The 24,695-nt window shown below is 47.3% G+C and overlaps 1 protein-coding gene across 3 annotated transcripts in view; it reads left to right on the top strand.

Moving 5' to 3' along the window:
* cpne2 (copine II) overlaps positions 1–24,695 on the top strand; it is a 360,136-nt gene that overhangs the window by 222,696 nt on the left and 112,745 nt on the right. For all 3 annotated transcript variants that reach the window (XM_038806867.1, XM_038806868.1, XM_038806869.1), the window contains exon 12: positions 3,605–3,659. In XM_038806867.1, coding sequence (XP_038662795.1) covers positions 3,605–3,659 — 55 coding nt within the window. The remainder of the gene's footprint in view (positions 1–3,604; positions 3,660–24,695) is intronic.

The following is a 24,695-nucleotide window of genomic DNA, read 5'->3' as shown; positions in this document are numbered from 1 at the left end:
TCCATGGCAGCCACTGGGTAATCGCAAAAATATCATGAGGAATAATTTCATGGTAGCGAAGCCATTTCACAATTTCAGCTGATTCTTCTGTAGACACAAGGAGATTACTTTATAACTACAGTATGTCATGAAGGTCTAACTGAAAGGGGGGCGGGGGTTCTGCATGTGCAGCACGATTAATAAAGTTGTGAGGCAGCAGGAAGTATATTTAATATAGTAAACTAGCAGAGATTTGCAAAATATTTGCAGTCAAATTACTATCTTTATTGCAACAGTGCGTCTTTAAATACAAGATGACAATTCAAAAACAGAATCAAAAGTGCTCAATCTGGGCAGCACGGTGGTGCAGTGGTTAGCACTGATGCTTCACAGTGCTGAGGTCCAAGGTTTGATCACGACTCTGGGTCACCGTCCGTGTGGAGTTTGCACATTTTTGCCGTGTCCGCGTGGGCCTCCCCCCCCACAACCCAAAGATGTGCAGGTTAGGTGGATTGGCCACGCTAAATTGCCCCTTATTTGGAAAAAATGAATTGGGTATTCTAAATTTATGGGAAGAAAAGTCCTCACTCTGGAAAAAGCAGTTCATATGTAAAAATAGGCCTACTGCAAACAAGTGTAGCCTTGTGACTTTTTTAAAGTCAAAGTATACGAAGGTCTAATTGGGATCTCTTTTCTCCCGAGTTGAAAAAGCAGTTTTACATTTACGGACTCCAATATTCCAGGAATAATTCTTTCTATAGGAATAAAAACTGCCTGTTATAATTTCAGCATCCACTAACGAAGAAAGTAGTTCCATAACTACCAAACTCATCCATCTTAAAGTCCTGGGCAGGATTCTCCGTCCTGGGATGCCCACATTGCATTCCTTGATGGGACAGAGAATCAGGCGTTGGGGCAAAATTGGGATTGATGCCGGGCGCCGAACGTGATGCTCCGACCCCTGGAATTGACTGCCACGCTGCGTGCCAGTGGGAGCATGTAAATTAATACAAATAGGTCTTAATAACAAGGGTCCCGGTGCAGGGTCCCATTTATCATGGGGTCCCTGGAGAGGGTCTGTAACAAGGTCCCTGTGGGGAGCGGTCCCCCGAATATAGGATTCCCTGTGGCGGTCCCCCATTACAGGAGTCCTTTGAGGGGGGTCTCCCTATTACAGGGGTTCCTGGGGGCCTCCCTATAACAGGGACCCTGTTGGTGGGAGGGGGGGGGGCTAATACAGGGGTTTCTGTGGGGGACCCCTATTACAGGGGTTCCTTGGGAGGGTTTCCCCTATTATAGAGGCCCCAGGCGGGGTCCCTCTATTATAGACGTTCCTGGGGAGTCTCCCTATTACTGGGATTCCTGGGGGGGGGGGGGTCGCCCTATTACAGGTGTTCCTGGGGGGGTCCCCTATTACAGAGGTCCCTGGGGTGGTCCCTATTAAAGAGGACCTGGGGAGGGGGGGTCTCCCTATTATAGGGACCCCTGGGGTGGGATCGCCTCTGTACTTGGGGATGGGGTCACCCAGGCAGAGCGTAAAACGGTTGCAGTTCACATACAGCAGGAGAACATAGCGATGGATTCTCCGATCCTGGTGGGGGGGCTAGCAGCCATGCAGCGTAAAGCCCCCGGCTTTACCTGCAGATATGGCCGGAGAATGGCCGGGTCCGTCGCCGAACGTGCAAGCAGCGGCGGCCAAGCCGTGGAACATGGCGCCGGCCGCTTGCGGTCCCGTCCTGCCAAAAGCTGCCCCCTGTAGCCAGCCTTTCCACCACCGGACCACCCCCCCCCCCCCCCACCAGTCCCCCCAGCCCCCACCGAAGTCCCCCCTGCCAGCGGATCAGCTCTCTCCCCCCCCCCCCCCACCCCCCACTGTGGCGGTGCTGGACTCAGTCCACAGCCGCCACGCGAGGTCCTGAACGGTGTGAGCACATGTCCCACGCTGTCGGGGAGTCAGCCCATCGGGGGCGGAGCATCGGTGGAGGGCCTCAGGTGACGTCCTGAGGCCGTCCATACAGCGTGTGGCATACTCCCTGAGTATGTCATTTTTGAGGGGGTGGTACATCGCTAAACGGCGCGGCCTTCGATTCCAGCATAAATGGGGATTCTCCGGCCAATTGCCGAACGCGGTTTCGGCGATCAGAGAATCCAGCCCATAGTCTCCCAAATAGAGAATCCTGTCCCATGTTTAGGATTCAGGTCTTGTAGCAACATTAAAATTACTCCTTCCTTGACTTTAACTTTGTGCAGTAGCGTGCCCATTGGAGATAGACTGTGTAGAAACTCTGGTGGGTATAGACTGTTATCATCGTCTTCATCTATAGAATCAATACTAATTCACTGGACTGTTTTGCTTCAAGGTTTTCATTCAGATCCAGTTCATCTTCATTTTTAGCTTTTGAAAAATATGTTTTATTAAAGAATTGCCCCACCGTTTTGCCACACTTAAACATTCCATTTTCTCATCACCCCGCCCAGACCATTCCCACCCTATCATGCCATCCCCATCCTATTCCTTATATTCCTCCCATGCCTGCCGCATCCCACTCTTACCATTCCCAGTCCTCCAATCTATCCCATCCCATCTCATTCCTCATGGAAACAAATACCTCCAGTCAAGGTAACTTTGTTGCTCGGCTCCCATAACATCCGCTGTTCTTGTCCTCCACCAGTCCCTCCATCCCATTGCCACAGCCCCCGCCATCAACCATTGGCAACCACACCTGTGTCATGTGATACAGTCCTCCTCATGCCTTACGTGCCTCCGCATAAGCAGGCACTGCCCATCGAAGATGCCCACCAACAGATGCATCCTTAAACAGACCAATCAAAACCGTCTGGTCAGAAAAAAAACCATTTTAATATTATAGATATTACTGATTGTTTAAAAGATTACTGGTGCTGATGTTGGCGACCAGCTATTTGATGCTTTCATGATATTCCTCCGTCAGTTATTAGCGCAGGCATTAACATGTTAATTTAATTGGGTGTCAGTGGATCGACATTTCCGTAAATAATTGTATTGGTCAATCCTTGATGTCTATATTAAAATTCTTTCTCGTCAGTAAAACTACAGGAATTTAACTGTACAGAAAATGTCCATCACAAAAAAGCCCTCCAGTTGTTTGCATAAGATTGTTCTTTTTAAGTGTAAGGATTGCTAATGTAAGTTAAGAGTTAGAGACATTTTGACTCCTGTTTCGAGTTTTCATCTGTCTGGGGCGGCATTTCCTCACATTCAATCGGGATCCAGGAACTATAATTCCACCCTGTGCATATGTTTGCTAAATAGATATTTCCCCTCACCAAGTCAACCTTTTGTAAAATTGTTTTAGTGGCTGAAAATGTCAGTGGAAGATAAAGGAGACCAACTGTATTTTTCTCTACACCTTCTTTGCCCCATTAACGATCGTGTGACATAGGTATATGAGGCTGTGTCGGAATTTTGTACAACAGCCCTGTTCTACTTTAAAGTTGTTAATTGTTCTGGCAGTTGAAATATTCAATGTGTAGCTGTTCTTCTCAAATAATTGGTGTCAAAAGAACTGTTAGAATTCTTGATTTCATTGAAGGAAGAAACCCACAGCTTTTTTTTTCTCTCTCTCATCCTTCCTTCATGCTACAGTGACAAGATGTTTCCCGCCCTTGGTTTTGGTGCACAGCTACCTCCTGACTGGAAGGTAAGGTTTTCCATTTTTGGCATTAACTTCAATTACAGTTATTCAGTCACATTTTATAAATGATTGTAACTGAGTTTCTCTGGGGGCTGTTGAGATCCCATATTTTATGGCTTGTGCTGTTGGGTGTAAACTAATTTGCCGGGGGAGGGGACGCAGACTGTTTGCAGAATAGGGACACAATGTATCACAGAAAAATAATCAAGTCAGAGGGAATACAGCGGTATAAGTTTCAGGGGAGTAAGACAAGGCTGAATGGCCTCTATTTTAATGCCCGGAGTATTACAGGTAAAACGGATGAGTTAATGGCAAGGGTTAACAAGTGTCACGAAGATATAGTAGCCATCACAGAAACGTGATTGAGGGAGGGGCAGGATTGGCAGCTTAATATCCCGGGGTACAGAATTTTCAGGAGGGACAGGGGAGGGGGCAAAAGAGGGGAGGCACTGCATTATTAGTTAAGGAGTCAATTGCTGCAGTAAGGAGAGATGATATCCTGGGGGTGGCATTAAATGAAGCTTTGTGGGTCGAATTTAGGAATAAAAAAGGGACAGCCACGTTGCTAGGTGTTTATTATGGACCCCCAGATAGCCAGTGGTAAATTGAGGAGCAAATATGTATGCACTTTTGCAGAAGTGTGTAAAATCAATAGTAGGGTAATTAGAGTGGGTGCTTTCAACTTTCCCAACATTAACTGGGTGAGTCATTGTGCTAAGGGCTTAGATCGAGCAGAGTCTGTAAAATGCATACAAGAGAAATTTTTAGCTCAACATGTGGGGGATCCGACAAGCGATGGTGCAGTGCTGGACCTAATTCTGGGGAATGAAGCCAGACAGGTGGTTGATGTGATGGTAGGGGAGCATTTTAGTGATAGCGGCCACAGCATGGTTCAATTTAAGTTTGTTATGGACAAGGAAATAGACAAATTGCAGAAAAAGGTCTTGGATTGGGGGAGAGCATATTACTGTAAAATAAGGCAGGATCTGGCCAAGGTAGATTGGAACAAGTTACTGGTGGGGAGATCTACAGAAGAGCAGTGGGGGTGTTCAAAGAGGAAATGGGGAGGGTACAACATGTTCCCTCGAGGGTAATATGAAGAAGTAACAAGCCCAGAGAACTATGGATGACCAGAGATATTCAGGGTACAATGAGAAGGAAGAGAGAGATGTTTAATAAGTACAAGGGAAGCAAATAAACTGAGGCATTAGTGGAGTACAGAAAGTGCAGGATGGAGCTTAAGAAGCAATTAGGAGAGCAAAGAAGGGATATGAGAAATCTCTGGGTGGTAAAAGTAGGGAAAATCCCAAGATATTCTATAAGTATGTCAATGGGAAGAGGATAACTAGGGAAAGGGTAGGGCCCATTAGGGATCAAGGGGGAATCTGTGGGTCGAGCCAGAGGACATTGGTAGGGCGTTAAATGAATATTTTACATCTATCTTCACCCAAGAGAATGAGGAGGCTGATATGGAACTCAGAGAGAGACACTGTGAGGTTATTGAACAAGTTGTCACAGGGAGGGACAAGGTATTGGCGGTGTTGACAGGCTTAAAAGTGGAGAAATCTCCAGGTCGGGACGAATTGTGCTCAGGTTGCTGTGGGAGGTGAGGGAGGAGATTGCAGGGGCCCTGATCCAAATTTTTTATTCTTCTCTGGCCACTGGAGAGGTGCCAGAAGCCTGGAGAACTGCAAATGTGGTCCCACTATTTATAAAGGCTGCAGGGATAAGCCAGGGAACTACAGGCCAGTGAGTCTCAAGTCTGGTTGGAAAACTAACAGACAACATTCTGAAGGAAAGAATCTAACACCATTTGGAGAAGCAAGGTTTGATCAGGAATAGTCAGCCTGGCTTTGTCAGAGGGATGTCATGCCTAACAAATTTGATTCAAATTTTTGAGCACGTGACTAAGTGATGAGGGTAGTGCAGATGATGTAGTTTAGCAAAGCATTTGACAAGGTACCTGATAGATAGATAAGGGGCTGGTTTAGCTCACCAAGCTAAATCGCTGGCTTTTAAAGCAGACCAAGCAGGCCAGCAGCACGGTTCGATTCCCGTACCAGCCTCCCCGGACAGGTGCCGGAATGTGGCGACTAGGGGCTTTTCACAGTAACTTCATTGAAGCCTACTCGTGACAATAAGCCATTTTCATTTAAAAACAATATTTTTAATAAGGTATTTTAAAGTTTTATAATGGTAACAATGACATAAACATGGTACAATAAACAATTCCACCCCCATCCCAATCTTCACACACCACAACCATAAAACAACACCCCCCCCCCCCCCCCCCCCCGGGAATATGCATCTGCTGACATTTAAACTTTCCCTGAGAAAGTCAACGAATGGTTGTCACCTCTCGGTGAACCCAACCCATTGATCCTCTTAAGGCGAACGTTATCTTCTCGAGACTGAGCAACCCAGCCATGTCACTAACCCAGGTTGGGGGCTTCGAGTCCCTCCACATTAACAAGATCCATCTCTGGGCTACCAGGGAGGCAAAGGCCAAGACGTCAGCCTCTTTCACCCCCTAAACTCCTGGCTCTTCCGACACTCCGATGATCGCTACCTTCGGGCTTGGCACCACCCGTGTTTTTAGTACCGTGGACATTGCTTAAGCGAATCCCTGGTAGATTATTTACTTATTGCCTTAGGTATTGATTGAAGGCATTGCTAGAGAATGGAATTATTCAAAAGGCAATGATTGTGGAAAAATAGTCATAGTTTCAGATAATGAATCAACTCATGAACTTTAGAGCCATGTCTACAAATGTGTCATATAATGAAAAGACTATTGTATTCCAGTGCATGCAGTAATAAGAATGTATCAATTAAGTATCTACAGCCAGGTTAATGTATAGCCGTGACTTGAGAATCCCTTCCTCATAAGGCAGCACTCGTAGACATTAAATTATTTCTTTTTTTCAATAAATTTAGAGTACCCAATTATTTTTTGTTTTCCAATTAAGGGGCAATTTAGCGTGGGCAGTCCACCTACCTGCACATCTTTGGGTTGTGGGGGTGAAACCCACACAGACATGGGGAGAATGTGCACATGAACAGTGACCCAGGGCCGGGATTCGAACCCGGGTCCTCAGCGCCGCAGTCCCAGTGCTATCCACTGCACCACATGCCACCCACACATTAAATTATTCCTGACAGACACCAGTCAATCTTAAGTAATGGCCAATGTTTAATGAGTAAATTGCCCTCTAAGTAACAGGCATCTATTGGAACGAACCAGGAGGTCTCACCTGAGAATTAGAACCCAATGAGAGTAAATGAGGGACTAGTCCATAGATAGGGGTTCCCTTAAGAGTAAGACCTCGTGGTCAAGGTTCATTCTTGAATGCCTGCCTTCCTGAATTTTTGAATCATTTATTTCTTTATTTTCTTATGCTTTTCGCTATGGTCTGACCAGTTTATGTATGATTTGATCTAAGTTTTGACTTAGTTCTTATACAAGTGTGTGAAAGTGAATAATTCGCAATAAAGTTGTATTTTGGACAATCAACTGGAAAATTGACTCTTATTGGAGGATAGGATAAGGGATCCTACAGTCTCACATGGGAGACTTATGAAGAAGGCAACTGCACATGGGATCCAGGGGAGCTTGATAAGGTGGATTCAAAGCTGGATGAGCTGTAGGAAACAGGGGCCGATGACAGGCGGCCGTTTTCGTGACTGGAAGCCAGTGTCCAGTGGCGTACCACAGGGACCTGTGCAGGGTCCCCTATTATTCGTCATTTATAGAAATGACTTAGATGACTATGTGGGGGGTAGGATCAGTAAGTTTGCGGATGACACAAAGATAGGCCGGGTGGTTAACAGTGAGGCTGAAAGTCTTGCGTTACAGGAAGATATAGACGGGATGGTCAGGTGGGCAGAAAAGTGTCAAATGGAATTTAATCCTGAAAAGTGTGAGGTGTTATACTTTGGAAGAGCAATTTGACAAGGAAATATTCAATGAATGGCACCACACTGGGATGTCCTGAGGAACAAAGAGACCGTGGCGTGTTTGTAAATAGATCTCTGAAGGCAGAGGGCAGGTTAATAGGGTGGTGAAAAAGGCATATAGTACACTTGCCATTATCAATCGTGACATAGATTACAAAATCAAGGAAGTTATGTTAGAGTTATATAGAACACTGGTTAGTCCACAGCTGGAGTACTGTGTGCAGTTCTGGCCGCCACATTATAGGAAGGATCTGATTGCACTGGAGTGGGTGCAGAGGTGATTCACCAGGATACTGCCTGGGATGGAACCTTTAAGTTATGAAGAAAGATTGGATAGGCTTGGGTTGTTTTCGCTGGAGCAGAGAAGATTGAGGGGTGACCTGATCGAGGTGTACAGGATTATGAGGGACATGGACAGGGTGGATAGGGAACTGCTTTTTCCCTTAGTTGAAGGGTCGGTTATGAGGGGACACAAGTCCAAGGTGAGGGGTGGGAGGTTCAGGGGGGATTTGAGGAAAAATGTTTTTACTCAGAGGGTGTGATGGTCTGGAACACACTGCCTGGGAGGGTGGTAGTGGCGGGTTGCCTCACATCCTTTAAAAAGTACCTGGATGAGCACTTGGCATGTCTTAACATTCGAGGCTGTGGGCCAAGTGCTGGCAAATTGGATTAGGGGGACAGGTCAAGTGCCTTTCATGCAGCGGTGCAGACTCGATGGGCTGAAGGGCCTTTTCTGCACTGTATTTATTTGATTATTACTTGAAGGAACCAGTGGTTTTGTGAGTTTGCAAGTTGCCTTTCCAACTTTGTGTGCGTGGGTACCTGATCCAAATCCCACCCGGATTGATGAGCTGAACGGTTCCTCTTTCAATCGTCTGCTAGTGACCTATGTTATGATCCCAATTGGTGTTACCACTGGACGGGAAGATTCCAGAATGGAACCCTGGCTCAAAAGATTGTAACATTTACTTTTTGTTTTAGAAAACATGGAGGAACAATATCATAGGCCTGATAATTAGCTGTTAATAACAAGAATTTTTTTTTATTAAATATGATAAGTTTGATTATAATACATTTTACTCCCCCCTTAGATTCACAAATGTATATTGTTTTCACAGAAAACACCCCACTCTGAAACCAAATAGCTGATGCCACTCAACCAATATTCCGTAGATTACTTCTCAAAATCCCCCAGTTGACTGTCACATGGGTGTTTCCAAACTCTACTCCCAAAAAGTTACGCTTTAAAATCTTCTTTCAAACAATGCTTTCCATCAGCCGATTGCATTAAGAATGCGCTCCAGGTGGTTCAAACTACCCTGTCAAACAAAGCTTCCTCTCCAGTGTTCTGATGAGGAATCCAGCTCCAGGCTTTCCATCTCCAGTCTTTCCACCTCTCCTTTCAAGCTTCCTTTGTCTTAAATGCACAAACTCTGAGAACTAGCCACCAATTTCCACAATTATTTCAAATAATGTCTCACAAACTGTAGTATGATCTCACAAACCTTAGAACTATTTCAGATATCTTTCTGACCTCTCATGAGCCAACTTCTTTTCAGGTTTATATATGGTTTTACTGAACATCACTCTGCTCTTGTTCCAGATTCCTCTGTTCCTTTACTTTGCATTTCTTGGAAACATCTCTTCATTTCTCTAGTTTCCTTAAATAGCTCATTTTTAAGTTTCTGGCACTGGTTTTCGTAACCATGACTCCATGATGTGGCTTTCCTTCAAGCTTCCTATAACCAACAGCTGTGAATTCAGGTAAAACTAAACTCAACAACATTCCTACCCCAAAGGAGCCCCTGGTTACTACTAAATTCCTTTTTTCCTTCTCCCAGTTGGTTTACTTTTCACGCTGTAATCTTCTCTAAGTGCAATGGAAGCACTGTTTGAAAACCCCCCAACATCCAAATACATTTGTCCAGCATGAATCTAACTAGAGTTTTACACCTCTTACACAGGACCATTAAATTAAACCCACATCAATTTCTTATATTTAACAATACAAATATAGCTCATCTAAAACTACCTCTGCTTTCCTGACACCTACATAAACAGAGTTTGGGTACTCACATTACTGGAATCTTGAGCTTTTGTTCATAGAATTTACAGTGCAAGGGCAGCACGGTGGCCTAGTGGTTAGCACAACCGCCTCACGGCGCTGAGGTCCCAGGTTCGATCCCAGCTCTGGGTCACTGTCCGTGTGGAGTTCGCACGTTCTCCCCGTGTCTGCGTGGGTTTCGCCCCAACAACCCAAAAATGTGCAGAGTAGGTGGATTGGCCACGCTAAATTGCCCCTTAATTGGAAAAAATAATTGGCTAATCTAAATTTAAACAAAAAAAAGAAAAAAAAGAATTTACAGTGCAAAAGGAGGCCATTCGGCCCATCGAGTCTGCACCGGCTCTTGGAAAGAGCACCCTACCCGAGGTCAACACCTCCACCCTATCCCCATAACCCACTAACCCCACCCAACACTAAGGGCAATTTTGGACACTAAGGGCAATTTATCATGGCCAATCTACCTAACCTGCATATCTTTGGACTGTGGGAGGAAACCGGAGCACCCGGAGGAAACCCACGCATACACGGGGAGGATGTGCAGACTCTGCAGAGACAGTGACCCAAGCCAGAATCGAACCTGGGACCCTGGAGCTCTGAAGCAATTGTGCTATCCACAATGCTACCGTGCATTGTGCTTTTGTTCCCTGTTTCTTTCTCCAAGGCAATACCTCCGCTAATCAGGTTTGACTTGCCAACCGATCAGCACCTTTGTCTCCTGTGTTATAAATTGTTGTAATTGTTTAAAATTTGGTGTCCTTGTATTCATCCTGATGAGTGTAAGATGGAAAGCTTTGGCAACATATCTCTCTTCTCGGTCATATTCAAGAACTGTAACTATCAAGTGACTGTTGGACAAGACCTCAGCGTTACAGCCATAATTTTACAATAAATTGGCAATCTGACTTGCAGAGAATTGGCTGCCTTCCTTAAATTGGTACTAATCAGCACTGTTCAGAAAAACTATGGAGGGCTTTAAGCTGCATCTGATCATACAGTACTTGAGCTCAAAATTGACACTGGATTTTCAAAAAGAAAAAGAAAAAATCCATTCCCTTGCACTGATGTCTCTCAATTTAATAAGTCCAAATGTTCTCAGAAAAAAAATGAAGACTTTTTTTAGATCTGAAATGAAGCACGGTGCAATTGTTGAATGTGTGAATGATTCACGATGTGTTGCATGCTGCCTGCTGTCCAGTTTAAAAAGATTTCACTTTTTCTCCCTGTTACAGACCTCATTACTCTTCTTCATGGTCTAAGGCTCGGTTCAATTTCTCACCTACTGACCCTTACTACCTTCTATCAATTGTAGTGAACAGAGCTATTGACCAAGGCATTCACACACACATTGTGGGAAGGGAAATGAATGCCCTGCGTTTCTGTTCACTATTACTGATAAAGTGAGATCAAAAGACGCTTAATTCAAGCCTGACTACCTCCATTCAAATGGCAACTAGGCTTCTACATGAAGGGTGTCCAGCCTTCGTGTGAGGGGCCACATTTCAATATTTTTGTCATTCCCTGGGTCGCTGAGCATATTTTGGAAAGGTGAAGCATTAGAAATTTATCTTGCTGTTGTCAAAACAACAAAAAGTGTGCATTCTAATGAACAAGCTTCAAATGAGAAAACTAATTTATTAGCTTTCATTCTCGTCATAATATTGAACACTGATTTAGTGAGATATCTGGCATTGTAGCTGCTATGTTAAGGTGGTAGATGATTCCTAAATGACCTGACGCTGTTCAAACAATTGCTCATCATCGTGCACTTAATTACCTCTCATTTGCCCATCCATGCACAACCCAGCAATCTGTTTTCCAAAAATAAACTTTATTCATCAGATTTGTGAAAATGTATTGCAAAACATTTCAACATTACAGAAAGCACCATAAAACTCTACTTGTCTTCATACAGTGTGTTCCAATCTTAGATGCCTCAATACAATTGTAATTATTTCCATATGTTTAATAGACATTCCATGTCAAGCATAGAGCCTGCGGGCCAAACATTTCAAATTGGAAAAATTACACAAAATGCAATAGAATACAATTTTTCGTCGTACAACCTGTTCCTCCCTTGAGGCGCCGCAATGCAAATTCAATACTTTTGCATTCATATTTGAGATCAGGCAGGCACCCCGGGGACAGTCCAAAAATGTCCCTCAGTTCACTATGGCTGAAAGGTCTTTAACAGCGACCTTTTCCCATTGTGCCTCTTCGGCGACTGCCCCAAGCTTTAGTGCACCTCTCAACAAGTAGTCCTGGACCTTGGAATGTGCCGGCCTGCAGCACTCAGCCAAGGACAACTCTTTGCACTGGAAGGTTAGTAGGTTTCGGGCACACCAAAGAGCACATCCTTCACCGAGTTGATTATCCTCCAGCTGCACTTGACGTACATCCCTGGGAACAGTGCATATTGGTGGCCTTCTGGGGACAGGTCAGATCCAGTCCTCCCAAAAGCATATACTTTGGAATTCCCTCCCTAAAACTCTCTGCTTCTTTTAAGATAGTGGGGTAAATCTGATGATCCCATCCGCTACAGGAACGGTCCTGGGTGGGATGGTAAATTTTCTTTTTAATTTAGAGGATCCAATTTATTTATTTTTCCTATCTAAGGGACAATTTAGTGTGGCCAATCCACCAAACCTGCACATCTTTGGGTTGTGGGGGTTGAAACCCATGCAAACACGGGGAGAATGTGCAAACTCCATACGGACAGTGACCGGGATGGATAATTTAACAAACCATTAAGATGTCCGTTGACCTTGGACAGGAATTTCCGGTCCCAGCAGGCACGAGTGGAAAATCCCGCTCAGTGTATCCAGGTGTTAATCGGGAAAATAAATAAATCCATCGTCAAAAGAACCCAGATAATGATAAATTTCATGGTATAAATATGTTGAAACAGTTCTCCTTTTTAAAAAAATGTATTTTATTCCAAACTCAAACCAAATACTGTTACAAAGAACGTTCACACATAACATTTAAACATGGATAAGAACAGAGACCATCTTGCGCAGTACACGTCCCCCAACCCCCTCAGGGCAAACTTTTAATCTTCTTCAGGCTCAGAGACTCCTGAACATCCCCCATCCATGCCGCCACTGCTGATGCTGCTGCCGACCACCAATTCAGCATAATCCTCCGCCAGGCAACCAAGGAGGCAAAGGCCACCGCATCATGCCTCCCTCCCCCCCCCCCCTCTCCCCCCACACCGTCCCTCTGAGCGCCGGCATTTCCAACACCCTGAATATCACCACCAAGGGAAAGGTGTTACCCCCGTTATCTCCAACAAAACCTTAAACACCACCCCCTCCTCCAAAAACCCCTCCAATATCTCACACCCCTCCCACACTTCTCAGGTCATCATCCATCGCCTGGAAAAAAAACACTCATCCGGGCCCATGTCATACGCACCCTGTGCACCACCTTAAATATAATGTGCTGGCTCAATATGAGAATTTGCGGGCATTCTACGACGAAAAAAAGTCACATAAGCCCCCCCCCCCCCCCCCGGCCAGCGGCACGGATCCCGGACGAGTGTGGCGGCGCTGGATACAGTTTGCAGCCGCCACGCTGCTTTCCCAACCACTGAGACCACATGTGTCCCGCGTAGTCGGGAACTCGGCCTATTGGGAACATCGCGGAAGGGATGCGCATGGCACGCAACGTGATGACGCGCTGGAGGGGACGGAGCATGGCTGACTGGTGCCAAACCGGCGCCAGCCCCAATTTGGGGGCATCGAGTCAATTCTCCGCCCGATCGCCGATTACAACGGAGAATCCCACTCAATGAGTCTCACCCTCACACACAGGGAGGTTGCGTTGACCCGGCGCAGCACCTTGATCCATATCCCCCATCCTAGCTCAATCCTGAGCTTCCCCTCCCATTAATCCTTAATCCTGTTCACCAGTGCCGTCTTTCTTTCACAGCCATCCATAAATGTCCCCAATCCTCCCCTCTTCCCGTGTATTCGCAATCAGCAGTTTCTCTAGAAGTGTCGTTCTTTCCGTGAAAAATCCTGCAGCTGTAGATACCGGAACTCACTTCCCTTAGGCAACTCGAATTTCTCTCGAAACTCCGCAAATGCTCTTCTAAATGCAGGTCCGTCACCCATTCGATCCCTTCCCTTTGCCACCTCTCATACATCCCATCCAGCCTCCCGGGTGCAAACCTATGGTTCCCACAAAACAGGGCCAGCACCAATACCCATCCCAGCTTGAAGTGCTTCCTCAGCTGGTTCCAAATCTTTATCGAAGAGTCTGCCACTGGGCTATTAGAATATTTAATTGGAGCAAAAAGAGGGGGGCCATTATCATGGCTATCAGACTTGACCCCTTGCAGGAGTCCTCCTCCACCCGTAGCCGATCCGACCTCACCTTCTCCACATTGGCTGCCCAATAGTATTGCAGCAGATTTGGTAACACTCGCGCTCTGCAACAACGCCCTACTAACCCGCGGCATCTTACCCACCCACACAAACTCGGAGTTTGGTCACTGGACCGTCCTGAAAAAGGCTTTGAGAAAAGATATTGGGAGCGATTGAAAAATAAACAATAACCTGGGCAACACGATCATCTTTATGACTTGTTACCCCCCCCCCCCGGTAATAATAATAATCTTTATTAGTATCACAAGTAGGCTTACATTAACACTGCAATGAAGTTACTGTGAAAAGCCCCTAGTCACCACACTCTGGCCCAGTTCGGGTACATGGAGGGAGAATTCAGAATGTCCAGTTCACCTAACAAGCACGTCTTTCGGGACTTGTGGGAGGAAAACGGAGAGCCCAGAGGAAACCCACATAGACACGGGGAGAACATGCAGACTCTGCACAGACAGTGACCCAAGCCAGAAATCGAACCTGGGGCCCTGGCGCTGTGAAGCAACAGTGCTAACCACTGTGCTACTGTGCCAGTGACAGCAGCAGGGCATCTCACCTCTTTAGATTTCCCCTTAACCCCTTGCACCAGTCCCATCTGTGCATTGCTGCCCAGTCATGTATGATCTAGATCCCCACATACCTAAACCAAACATTCGCAATCTTGAATGGCAGGGCCCCCGGTTCGCATTCCTTCCCAACTCGCTCACCAGGAAGAATTCACTCTTTCCTACATTCAATTTGTACCCAGAAAAGGCCCCACATTTTTCCAGCAATGCCATAATTCTTCCCAACAGAAGATCCAACAGATCTACTACAAATAGCAACAAGTTGTCTACATGCAACGGCACCCTGTGCTCCCTGCTCCCCTTCACAATACCCTACTACTCCTCCAAGACCTGAGCGCAATAGCCAGTGGCTGTACTGCCAGTGCAAACAATAATGGTGACAGCGGGCACCCCTGTCTCTTCCCCCTATGTAGCTTTAAAAATATTTTCTCAACCCCATTTTTTCAGACACTTGCCTTAGGAGATGCACAGAGCAATCGTACCCATGCCACAAATGTCGGCCCAAACACACACCTCCTCACAAATAAAGAGTCCCACCATCTCCCCACCTCCCCTACCTTTCCCTCACTGGGTACCGCAGGCAGGGGAACCCAATCACCCCAACCACTACAAGACATGCACATCACACTTATCAGCAAAATCAATGAAATGTTAACAGTATAATTTAACAAAACCGTGACAAATTGCAAAAACTCACAACTCAACCCATCCCTAACCCTCCCCCAGCCCATGGCCCCTAACAAAGTAATTCGCCTCTTCTGGCATCCGAAAGTAATGCTCCATCCCCTGGAATGTCACCCACAACTTGGCAGGGTACAACACACTAAACCAACCATTGTTTTGAAAGAGCGCTGAATTGGCCCTGTTGAAACCAGCCCGCCTCTTGACCAGTTCAGTCCCAACATCCTGGTATATCCGAACCCGATTCCCCTCCCAGCTACAGTGTTGATTTGCCTTAGCCCACCTCAGAATCTTCTTTATCCAGGACTTTGTTCATTCATACAATCACAGCCTCAGGGCATCTCCACCACCCTCGGCTTCTGCTTCAAGGAGCATTGGGCCTGATCCACTTCAAGGGCCCTCTCGAAGAACTTCTCATCTACCAGCTTCCCAAACATCTTCGACAGGAAGCTGGTGGCACTCCCTCTGGCAGCCATCCCAATACGCAGGTTCTGCCGCCTTGACCGATTTTCCTTGTCGTTGACTTTCGCCCCCAGCAGCTTGCACATATCCCCCATCATCATCATTCGGCCTCCAGCGAGACGATTCGATCGCTCTGATCCGACACCGTCCTCTTCACCTCCTTGATCATCACCTCCTTTGCCTCCAGCCGCTTCTGCACTCGCACAAGGGACCTGCAACGACGTAGTGCCACCGCACCCTCAAATGGGTTGGTTTAGCACACTGGGCTAAATCGCTGGTTTTGAAAGCAGACCAAGGCAGGCCAGCAGCACGGTTCAATTCCCGTACCAGCCTCCCCGAACAGGCGCCGGAATGTGGCGATTAGGGGCTTTTCACAGTAAGTTCATTTGAAGCCTACTCGTGACAATAAGCGATTTTCATTTCATTTCATCCTTCCCATGGCATTTGTCACTAGCTTTGCATTTTATGGTCAGGTTTTCAAAGGTGTACAAAAGCAGACCACACCATTCTGGCACAAAAAACTATCACTGTTACTCCATGTTGAAATCAGATTCGGGGAAATTTAGACACTTGAGTGCAGCAAAAAATTGTGCAGCTATCGAATAGGTTTTTTTCTTCAGTGAAACTTTACCCAGACTCTTACCATGCTGTCATATTTTGTGCAACAGAGCACTCACTCATTTTATGAACATAATGCATTAGCCATGCCATACATACATTCCCAAGGCAATTCCTTGAAGACTCAAAGCTAGGGGCGCAGCAACATGTGGAGCCAACTCTCGTAGAGCAGGGAGGTTCCAAATTCAAGTTCTGGTTGGATGACCTCAGCAGGCTTGCCAGCTATAATTGACCTTATAACTCCTGAATTAGTGAAGTGAAAGAAGACATCATATGAACCTTACCTGTCTTAAAGCAAGCATGGTGCTTTCTCTGTTCAGTTGCAAACCCTATACAGTTACCATGACACTGTAAGACAATTTTGAATAGAGGCACATAAGCGTTTCAGGGTTTTTAAAGTTATGCACAATAAAGGGAAAACTTAGTAATGGAGAAATCATTTTTTAAAATTAAGAGTACCCAATTACGGGGCACTTTAGCGTGGCCAATTCACCTACCCAGGATGTGGGGATGAGACCCATGCAGACACAGGGAGAATGTGCAAACTCAACACGGATAGTGATCCAGGGCCAGGATCGAACCCGGGTCCTCAGCACCGAGGCAGCAGTGCTAACCACTGTGCCACAGAGCTGCCCATGGAGAAATCATTCTGCACTTGATCACTGTTCAGTGACCCTTGTTGGTAAGTGCAAGTTAGAGGATAGGAATGGATTTGGCTGCAGGGTCATGAATAGCGGAATGCATGCCACCATTCACTATCTATGCACAAAATCATAGAGGGCATTGTGGTGATATGCATCACTGTAAATACACAAGGGGTTAATGTAAATACATGTAGACTAGCTAGACAATAGAGAGCACCAGAGACATGTCACACAGACACTCAACCAATAGAACAGTTAGATAGGGCACGGCCAATGGGCATTCACGATACACACAGAGGTGACACGACCACAGGAGGGCATTACACCAACCCCCATATATAAAGGACACAGCACACATGATCTTCCTCTTTCCAGTGGAGACAGTCAGTGACTAGAGACACAAGGTTGATTCAATATCACTCCCACCACGTGGATAGTAGCAGACTGGTTAGTCAGTCTGAGTAGCTATAGAAGGATTAACAGTCATGGTGAACCCAAGTAGGAGAAGTGTATATAGTTTAATAAACGTGTTGAAGTTATCTCCACGTCTGAACCTTCCTTTGTCAAGTGCACCACAAGGAAGCCGCTTATGCTACGCTCAGAGCATAACAAGACATGGTACCAGAGTGAACTGTTTCAATCCATATATCCATAACTCAGTGTACAGTGACAACCGGCAAAAATACCCAGGCAAGATGTTCGAGATCCCGGTTCCGCAGCGGCTCTAGTGCCACGGCGATCTCCGCGAAAACTGGCAGGCCTTCCGGCAAAGGTTTGAATTCTTCCTGGTGGCAGCCGACCTACAAGACGTGGCCGATGCTGAAAAGACAGAGCTTCTGCTCACCATCGCCGGTGCCAGAGCAGAAGAAATCTTTAAAACGTTCAAGTTCTCCAAAAGGCAAAACAGGAGCAACTTCCAGGCAGTCCTGGAGAAATTCGGTAAATACTGTGAGGAAAACACACTCGAACCAACAGAAAACCACTGTAAGGGCAGCACGGTAGCATTGTGGTTAGCACAATCGCTTCACAGCTCCAGGGTCCCAGGTTCGATTCTGGCTTGGGTCACTGTCTGTGTGGAGTCTGCACATCCTCCCCGTGTGTGCGTGGGTTTCCTCCGGGTGCTCCGGTTTCCTCCCACAGTCCAAAGATGTGCAGGTTAGGTGGATTGGCCATGATAAATTGCCCTTAGTGTCCAAAATTGCCCTTAGTGTTGGGTGGGGTTACTGGGTTATGGGGATAGGGTGGAGGTGTTGACCTTGGGTAGGGTGCTCTTTCCAAGAGCTGGTGCAGACTCGATGGGCTGAATGGCCTCCTTCTGCACTGTAAATTCTATGTAAATCTATGTAAAACGGTAAATTGCAGAGCCGTTGGCAATGATCTTTTCGTCCTCGCTGTCAACAGGGGTGGTACCAGAGGATTGTAGAGTGGTGAATGTCGTGCCCCTGTTCAAAAAAGGGAATAGGGATAACCCTGGGAATTACAGGCCAGTTAGTCTTACTTCGGTGGTAGGCAAAGTAATGGAAAGGGTACTGAGGGATAGGATTTCTGAGCATCTGGAAAGGCACTGCTTGATTAGGGATAGCCAGCACGGATTTGTGAGGGGTAGGACTTGCCTTACAAGTCTTATTGACTTCTTTGAGGAGGTGACCAAGCATGTGGATGAAGGTAAAGCAGTGGATGTAGTGTACATGGATTTTAGTAAGGCATTTGATAAGGTTCCCCATGGTAGGCTTGTGCAGAAAGTAAGGAGGCATGGGATAGTGGGAAATTTGGCCAGTTGGATAACAAACTGGCTAACCGATAGAAGACAGAGAGTGGTAGTGGATGGCAAATATTCAGCCTGGAGCCCAGTTATCAGTGGCGTACCGCAGGGATCAGTTCTGGGTCCTCTGCTGTTTGTGATTTTCATTAACGACTTGGATGAGGGAGTTGAAGGGTGGGTTAGTAAATTTGCAGATGATACGAAGATTGGTGGAGTAGTGGATAGTGAGGAGGGCTGTTGTCGGCTTCAAAGAGACATAGATAGAATGCAGAGCTGGGCTGAGAAGTGGCAGATGGAGTTTAACCCTGACAAGTGTGAGGTTGTCCATTTTGGAAGGACAAATAGGAATGCGGAATACAGGGTTAACGGTAGGGTTCTTGGCAATGTAGAGGAGCAGAGAGATCTTGGGGTCTATGTTCATAGATCTTTGAAAGTTGCCACTCAAGTGGATAGAGCTGTGAAGAAGGCCTATGGTGTGCTAGTGTTCATTAGCAGAGGGATTGAATTTAAGAGCCGTGAGGTGATGATGCAGCTGTACAAAACCTTGGTCAGGCCACATATGGAGTACTGTGTGCAGTTCTGGTCGCCTCATTTTAGGAAGGATGTGGAAGCTTTGGAAAAGGTGCAAAGGAGATTTACCAGGATGTTGCCTGGAATGGAGAGTAGGTCATACGAGGAAAGGTTGAGGGTGCTAGGCCTTTTCTCATTAGAACGGAGAAGGATGAGGGGCGACTTGATAGAGGTTTATAAGATGATTAGGGGAACAGATAGAGTAGACAGTCAGAGACTTTTTCCCCGGGTGGAACACACCATTACAAGGGGACATAAATTTAAGATAAATGGTGGAAGATATAGAGGGGATGTCAGAGGTAGGTTCTTTACCCAGAGAGTAGTGGGGGCATGGAATGCACTGCCTGTGGAAATAGTTGAGTCGGAAATGTTAGGGACCTTCAAGCGGCTATTGGATAGGTACATGGATTAGGGTAGAATAATGGAGTGTAAGTTAACTTCTTAAGGGCAGCACGGTAGCATTGTGGATAGCACAATTGCTTCACAGCTCCAGGATCCCAAGTTCGATTTCGACTTGGGTCATTGTCTGTGTGGATTCTGCACATCCTCCCCGTGACTGCGTGGGTTTCCTCCGGGTACTCCGGTTTCCTCCCACAGTCCAAAGATGTGCAGGTTGGGTGGATTGGCCATGACAAATTGTCCAAAATTCTATGATTAACCTAGGACAAAAGTTTGGCGCAACATCGTGGGCCGAAGGGCCTGTTCTGTGCTGTATTTCTCTATCTCTATCTCTAACAGTAAGAGAAGCGCCCGTACTCACCACGAGGCCGAGATCCCGGAGCAGAGAACAATTTTGATCGGTGGCCATCTTTGTAAAGGTACTGCACATGCGCAGTTGCGCGAGAAGTGCACAGACCGGGAAGGTCCGTTTGCGCATGCGCCAGAAGCCGCGCATCACAATTGCGAATACGGACCCCAGTACAGGAACAGTGATTTGCGCATGCGCAAACGCTTCCTCGTCTGATGTCACATGCGTCATGACGTCAGAGGCCCCGGACCACGCCCATTTAAAGGGGAAATGTCCCAAATCACGAAAGAAATCTCTTAAAGCCGTAAAACAAGCCTGTTTCACCTGGAATGACAGCACAATGCCTCAATTTCAACCAGGAACTGAAAGAAACCTCCGCAGAACCCTGCAACAAGCAGTTAGCACCGCCCAAAGCGATGATTCAGTCCTTGAATACTTCAACATCGACCTTTATAATTTCTCTGGACATCGCGAGCCCAATGCTAGTTTTGACGCAAATAGTGCTGCTATGGTCCTGGAAGACTACGACTCGTACGAAGGTTTTTTCATTAGACATGGCGACCCCGATCTGAATCAGACGCGATTCGTTCTTCGGATTTGAGAATCTTCAGCCCAGCATATACGACATCCAGATTCATGAGTGCAGGATTATGCTGCAGTCTGACACCAAGAGACAGACAGCGGTACAAGCCCGCAGAGTGGCCTGCTGCCACACAGAGAGTGGTCCACGCACCGCTAAGGGTTCCCAACTCCACACAAGAAGTGACTCCAGTGTCACAAGCCTCTGCAGCGAGCTCGTGGACAGACTCCACGATAGAAGAAATGTAAGACTCCAGAGCGCAGTCCTTGCACAATCAAGAAGTGACTCAAGTGTCACAAGCCTCCACAGCGAGCTCGTGGACAGCCTCCACGATAGAAGCAACGCAAGATTCCAAAGCGCAGTCCTTGCAGGAACAAGACCATGAGGGTCTAGCAACCTCCTCTGACCAACTAGCAGCAGACGATGCAAGTCTGCCATGCACAAGTAAACAGTAAGAAGACTATGACAATCTACAACGCTCCAGTGCACAGCAGGATGACCATTACGGTCTATCATGCTCCAGTGAAGAACAGAGCGACGATGACAGTTCAAGCCCAAATGAACAACAAAGCGACTATGACGGACCACCCACATTATATGAGCCACAAGGAGAAGACTCTGAGTCTACCCAGCCCAAGTGAACAACAAGAAGCTATTGAGGCTCTATCCACTGTATGTGAGACTTCTCATGCAAGATGTGCAAAGTGACAGACCTCAGCTAGTGTGTACAGCGGCACTCGACGATCACTGTGAGACCACTGGTGACTCCGGTGACACCACGTTACTTCCAACCTCATTCGCTCGAACCTCCCAACAAGTCAATGCATTCCTGCATGTTCCGACTCCAGATGTGCAGCTTCCAGAAATCTCAGCTGACTCCAGTGAACCTGCTAAGACTCTGGACGAGGAGCATCGACAAACCACAACTGACGCAGGTGACACAAACCAGACTCCGGACAGAGAGCATCGACAAACCAACACTGACTCAGGTGAAACAGACCAGACTCCAGATGGGGAGAAACCAAACGGCAACTCTGATTCACGTAAGCCGGACTTTACTCCAGACAGGGAATGCCGTGAACTCAGTGACGGCACGCTCAGGGTGACAGCAGATTCCACGACGCACACTGACACGACTAACTATGTGAAGGACTTGTATAATCCACAGCGTGTGGTCCTTAAGCGCAGCGAATGCAACAGAACCAGCAAACCCAACATCCCGACCTATAAACACCATCTCACAGACAACGACACAACGCGTACCAATGACAAAGACTACACCAATGGAACTGCGACTAATACGACATGGTACGACTCAGCCCAGGAGGGGCACTGTTACTGCTCAGCTCAGTACATACCATGGCAGGACGATGCATCTTCCCACTTCACATGTGCTGCACTACCAACAGGCAACCTGGCTTTCAGGACAGATGCCATTCAACATCACCATCACAAACATCGAAAAGAAAAGACTCCAAATCAGACAGCGAAGTGATTTGACCACTTCTTCGTTCCTGATGCACAGGGACACCGATGGCGTTTACAAGGACATGCCACCATCAAACTCACCAACCCACCAAGAGAGACATTTGACCCTGATGATTGATGGGTTTTGGACTCACACATATGATTTGAACTTATTGTTTAATCACTGTTCTCAGGACCTGTACATACCATAACTTATCTACCTGTTTTTGTTCAATTTTCTTTAAGTGTACAGAAAATATGTAAGATGTAAAAAGGGGGGATGCGGTGATATGCATCCCTGTAAATACACAAGGGGTTAATGTAAATACATGTAGACTAGCTAGACACTAGAGGGAGCACCAGAGACATGACACACAGACACTCAACCAAGAGAACAATTAGATAGGACATGACCAATGGGCACACACGATACACACAGAGGTGACACTACCACAGGAGGGCATTACACCAACTCATATATAAAGGACACAACACACATGATCTTCCTCTTTCCAGTGGAGACAGTCAGTGAGTACAGACACAGGGTTGATTCAATATCACTCCCACCATGTGGATTGTAGCAGTCTGGTTAGTCAGTCTGAGTAGCCACAGAAGGATTAACAGTAGTGGCGAACTGAGTAATAGAAGTGTAAATAGTTTAATAAACGTGTTGAAGTTATCTCCACGTCTGAACCTTCCTTTGTCAAGTGCACCACAAGGAAGCCGCTTATGCTACGCTCAGAGCATAACAAGACAGGCACTATCAGCTTCCTGGCTCTTTCCACCCCCTTGGCAGGCAGCCTGTTCCTCAAAACATTCTCAACACCTCTACTGCCCCTCTCTCTGGGCAGGTACCCTCTGCTTTGCAGACTCTCTTCCCCGCACCCTCCACACTGCATGCAGTTTGTGCCTCACAGCCACCCTTCCTCCCAGACCAATCCCATCCCAAGCACGCAGCTTCCTCACATATAATATTTAATGCATGATCCTGTTGTGGTGATATAAGGCATGGAGCAACGGTATGGCAGGTGCGTGACTATGGCTGCTATCTCCTATATTATGAGCCTCAAATTGTAGCAGTACCGCTGAGGGAGGGTATCGAGAGCAGGGGATGGTAGACAAGGTACTGAATGCGGGGGATGGTAGACAAGGTACTGAATGCGGGGGATGGTGGCCAAGGTACTGAGTGCGGGGGATGGTAGACAAGGTACTGAATGCGGGGGATGGTAGACAAGGTACTGAGAGCGGGGGATGGTAGACAAGGTACCGAGTGCGGGGGATGGTAGACAAGGTACCGAGTGCGGGGGATGGTGGCCAAGGAACTGAGTGCGGGGGATGGTAGACAAGGGACTGAGTGCGGGGGATGGTAGACAAGGTACTGAATGCGGGGGATGGTAGACAAGGTACCCAGTGCGAGGGATGGTAGACAAGGTACCGAGTGCAGGGGATGGTAGACAAGGTACCCAGTGCGGGGGATGGTAGACAAGGTACCGAGTGCGGGGGATGGTAGACAAGGAACTGAGTGCGGGGGATGGTAGACAAGGTACTGAGTGCGGGGGATGGTAGACAAGGTACTGAGTGCGGGGGATGGTAGACAAGGTACCCAGTGCGGGGGATGGTAGACAAGGTACCGAGTGCGGGGGATGGTAGACAAGGTACCGAGTGCGGGGGATGGTAGACAAGGTACCCAGTGCGGGGGATGGTAGACAAGGTACCCAGTGTGGGGGATGGTAGACAAGGAACTGAGTGTGGGGGATGGTAAACAAGGTACCCAGTGCGGGGGATGGTAGACAAGGTAACGAGTGCGGGGGATGGTAGACAAGGTAACGAGTGCGGGGGATGGTAGACAAGGTACCGAGTGCGGGGGATGGTAGACAAGGTACCGAGTGCGGGGGATGGTAGACAAGGTACTGAGTGCGGGGGATGGTAGACAAGGTACCGAGTGCGGGGGATGGTAGACAAGGTACCGAGTGCGGGGGATGGTAGACAAGGCACCGAGTGCGGGGGATGGTAGACAAGTTACTGAGTGCGGGGGATGGTAGACAAGGTACCGAGTGCGGGGGATGGTAGACAAGGTACTGAGTGCGGGGGATGGTAGACAAGGTACCGAGTGCGGGGGATGGTAGACAAGGTACCGAGTGCGGGGGATGGTAGACAAGGTACCCAGTGCGGGGGATGGTAGACAAGGTACCGAGTGCGGGGGATGGTAGACAAGGAACTGAGTGCGGGGGATGGTAGACAAGGTACCCAGTGTGGGGGATGGTAGACAAGGAACTGAGTGTGGGGGATGGTAGACAAGGTCCCCAGTGCGGGGGATGGTAGACAAGGTAACGAGTGCGGGGGATGGTAGACAAGGTAACGAGTGCGGGGGATGGTAGACAAGGTACCGAGTGCGGGGGATGGTAGACAAGGTACCGAGTGCGGGGGATGGGAGACAATGTACCGAGTGCGGGGGATGGTAGACAAGGTGCTGAGTGCGGGGGATGGTAGACAAGGTACCGAGTGCGGGGGATGGTAGACAAGGTACCGAGTGCGGGGGA

Source organism: Scyliorhinus canicula, chromosome 9 (genome assembly GCF_902713615.1).
Source record: "Scyliorhinus canicula chromosome 9, sScyCan1.1, whole genome shotgun sequence".
NCBI classification, from domain to species: Eukaryota; Metazoa; Chordata; class Chondrichthyes; order Carcharhiniformes; family Scyliorhinidae; genus Scyliorhinus; species Scyliorhinus canicula.
Note: the sequence above shows the minus strand (reverse complement) of the source record. Positions and strands in the feature narration are given on the sequence as shown.